The sequence below is a fragment of the Triticum dicoccoides genome, chromosome 5B (genome assembly GCF_002162155.2).
Source record: "Triticum dicoccoides isolate Atlit2015 ecotype Zavitan chromosome 5B, WEW_v2.0, whole genome shotgun sequence".
Lineage (NCBI taxonomy): Eukaryota > Viridiplantae > Streptophyta > Magnoliopsida > Poales > Poaceae > Triticum > Triticum dicoccoides.
The window spans coordinates 662,314,183-662,316,376 of record NC_041389.1 but is presented as its reverse complement, the minus strand read 5'-3'; the positions used below and the strand labels follow the sequence as shown (position 1 = coordinate 662,316,376).

The following is a 2,194-nucleotide window of genomic DNA, read 5'->3' as shown; positions in this document are numbered from 1 at the left end:
AAGGATTTTCTTCGCACAGCCATACTAGGTTCCTGACCAAGACTAAGGGCCGCGGCTGAGCAGGCCGGCGGGCAACGCCGGAGGCGGAGAAGGGGTGGCGGCGTTGGGTGAGGAGGGGTTGAGTGGGAGGCTGTGACGGCATGGAGGGGAGGGTGGGAGGCTGTGGCACGAATCTCGTCGCAATATAGAACAAAATAATAAACCGACCTATGTACTTGTGTGTACTAAATAAATTGCTACTCGTACTAAAATAGTTCGCCGTCAATTCACAAATAGTAGTACACGTCAAATCTACGTTCCCTCAAAAAAGAAAAATACACGCGCAAAACAGATTGAACACTACGGATGGAGATTAACGTGATATAAGCACAGAAGCAGTTGTACACATAATTTCAGTTGTACGTGTCTATACCTCGATTGCGATCACACAAAAAGAGCGAGCAAATCGTCCTCCTAAGACTCGAACGCCATGGAAAATCTCCAAAGGAAAGAAAGTTGGGGACGACGTACTACACGCTAACACAGAGAACCAGATTTACACGGAGCACGGCCTCAGCGTTGCATGCTGTGAACCAAAAACTGCAAGACCTGCCATGGGACCGCATGCAGGCAGAGAAAGCCCAAGGAATCGCAAGACTGCTTCGCCAAAAAATGCATGGCAGCCAACTACAAATAACACGGATGAACCCTGGTCAAGCATCTGACATCCGTATTGGTCCGTTGCTTTGCCACTTTGTCACCAAAGGAGGACAGTGAACAGACGAAAAAAAAAACCAGACGAAAAACATCCAAATCGACGGAAAAGGAGATAGAATGACTACTACCACTGCTAGTTTCCAAGATAAGAGCCTAAGCGAACAGGATCTATGCGTATGTGTAGGGTGTGCGCTCGACCAAACACCCATGGATAGATCTATCGATGATCGCGGATTACAGGAACACGTACGAAAACATGCAGGAAACGTCAGATCTGAACTACGAAACACAAACAGAAGCAGATCAAACATGGGAGATCACACAGAGTTGAAATACATAAACAGAGGGTACGTAGGGTGCAGGACGCGGTAGGGCGACATAGCTCACATCATAGTGGAACAGGTTGTTGTCGGCGACGCTGACGAGGAACTCCTTGCCGACGGTGCCGGCGCTGGGGCGGGCGGGGTGTGCGAGCCCAATCTTGAACACCGGCGCGTCGACCTCGGGCGCCTTCTCGGCCACAGGCTGGCCCACCTGCGTCGCCACGGCCGGCGCCAGCGCGGTCTCGGTGACGAAGAGATTCAGCTCGAGGTCCTTGGCGACGGCCGCGGTCGACGGCGTGGGGCTGGGCGGAGCGGGGGCGGGGGGCGGCTGGAACGGCTGGGCCGCAGCCGGCGAGGGCGTCGGAGGAGACGCGCAGATGGTAACCGGCGTCGAAGAAGACGCGCGGACGGTCGACGGCGAGGGAGCGTAGTGGAGCGGCAGAGCGGGTGCGGGGGCCGGGGCCGAGACGCGGGCCGGCTGGAACGGGGCCGCGGCCGGCGTGGGCGTCGGAGGAGGCGCGCGGATGGTGTCCGGCGTAGGGCAAGGCGCGCCCATGGTGACCAGGGTCGAAGATGACGCGCGGCCGGCGGACGGCGAGAGAGCGTAGGGGGGAGGCGCGGGGTTGCGGAAGACGACGGCCTGGTGAGGTCCCGTGGCGTTGGGGTTGTTGTAGATGGTAATCGCGGGCGTGGCTGGACGCGAGGCCGACGACGGCGGGCCCGGAGGCGGCCAACCCGTCCGCGCGCGTCCATCCCCGCGCCCTCCCGCCGGATCACCCCGCTCTCGGCCGTACCGCTGGTCCTGGTCGCCGCCGCCACGGCCTCCGCCTCCGCCTCCGCGGTAGGCCATGGCGGTGTAGGTGGTGGCGCGAGGACTAAGCTAAGCTACCCTTGCGTTGGATTGGGGGAGAAGATACGGGCGAGGCGAGAGGAGGGATAGCAATGGTGGTGCGGGTGTGAGGGGCGAGGCGGGCGAGGCCTGCGGCTTTTGTATGCTGAGCGGAGCCAAACCCTACCTGGTGGTGGTGCTCTACCGCGCGCATGGACTTGGAGGGAGGGGAGGGAAGGGAAGGAAAGGAAATAGGCAGGGCTTATCGGGTTCGAATTTCGAAATTCCGTCCGGATCTGCGCGTAAAAGGCCGTCGCTCAGAGGAGAAGCATCTGGAGTCGCTCTG

General features: G+C 59.3%; 1 protein-coding gene across 1 annotated transcript in view; it reads right to left on the bottom strand.

Moving 5' to 3' along the window:
- LOC119310427 (protein argonaute MEL1-like) overlaps window positions 1-1,869 on the bottom strand; it is a 9,539-nt gene extending 7,670 nt beyond the window's left edge. The window contains exon 1 of the mRNA XM_037586186.1: window positions 1,084-1,869. Coding sequence (XP_037442083.1) covers window positions 1,084-1,869 — 786 coding nt within the window. The remainder of the gene's footprint in view (window positions 1-1,083) is intronic.
- Between the last annotated feature and the right edge of the window lie 325 nt (window positions 1,870-2,194).